General features: G+C 49.5%; 1 protein-coding gene across 1 annotated transcript; it reads left to right on the top strand.

Annotated features, from left to right (window-relative positions):
* The first annotated feature begins 5 nt into the window (after positions 1-5).
* On the top strand, positions 6-560 carry CSUI_005071 (uncharacterized protein). The gene has a single exon (XM_068065251.1). The coding sequence runs from the start codon at positions 72-74 to the stop codon at positions 204-206; it is 135 nt and encodes a 44-aa protein (XP_067922773.1). The 5' UTR covers positions 6-71; the 3' UTR covers positions 207-560.
* The last annotated feature ends 46 nt before the right edge of the window (positions 561-606 follow it).

The raw sequence follows: 606 nt of genomic DNA, 5'->3' as shown, positions 1-606 counted from the left end.
TCAACCTGATTTTGAAGATCCTCAAAACCTGGGGACAGACGATACAATTCTGTTTAGTGGTCACGTTGTAAATGCTGAAGCCGCACAGCAGCACCACGAGTAAGCAACTAAGTTCTGGGGCCTCGGTCTTTAGCGCGGATGGACGTTTGTCCTTGTGTGACCTACTTTCTTTTCTCCCCGGGGGGCCGGCGGTGTACAGGAAGTAAGGCTAACTGGAAGGAGCTAATGCAGGTTCGAAAAGAGCAACCTGGATCCACGGTGTGAGTTCTACGGGTGTGATATCAAAAAGTGCTTCCCAGTTGAGTCGTGTGTCATTTTACCACCAAGGTGTAGACAGAAGTGAGCCGTGCCGCTTGTTGTGAAGCTTCCCGTGGGGAAGGAGGGAAGGATTGACATGACTGGGTTGGGGAAGGCACAACCCCAATGAGTAGAAGCCGTGAGGGGATCAGAAGAGTGCCAGCCAGGAAATTTTCTTTCTTGAAATAGTATACAAGGATAAAACCGCTCAATCAGGCATCGCTCGACGTGGTTGTCTATCATATCAGGTCCAGGATAGGCATGTATATGCTCACAGCCTCTGCATATAAATCTTCATGCATGTCGGGA

The sequence above is a fragment of the Cystoisospora suis genome, assembly GCF_002600585.1.
Source record: "Cystoisospora suis strain Wien I chromosome Unknown contig_2430, whole genome shotgun sequence".
NCBI classification, from domain to species: domain Eukaryota; phylum Apicomplexa; class Conoidasida; order Eucoccidiorida; family Sarcocystidae; genus Cystoisospora; species Cystoisospora suis.
Note: the sequence above shows the minus strand (reverse complement) of the source record. Positions and strands in the feature narration are given on the sequence as shown.

Bases quoted from the DNA above. Each gene is read 5' to 3' on its own strand.
- CSUI_005071 (XM_068065251.1), top strand. From the start codon at position 72: ATGCTGAAGCCGCACAGCAGCACCACGAGTAAGCAACTAAGTTCTGGG.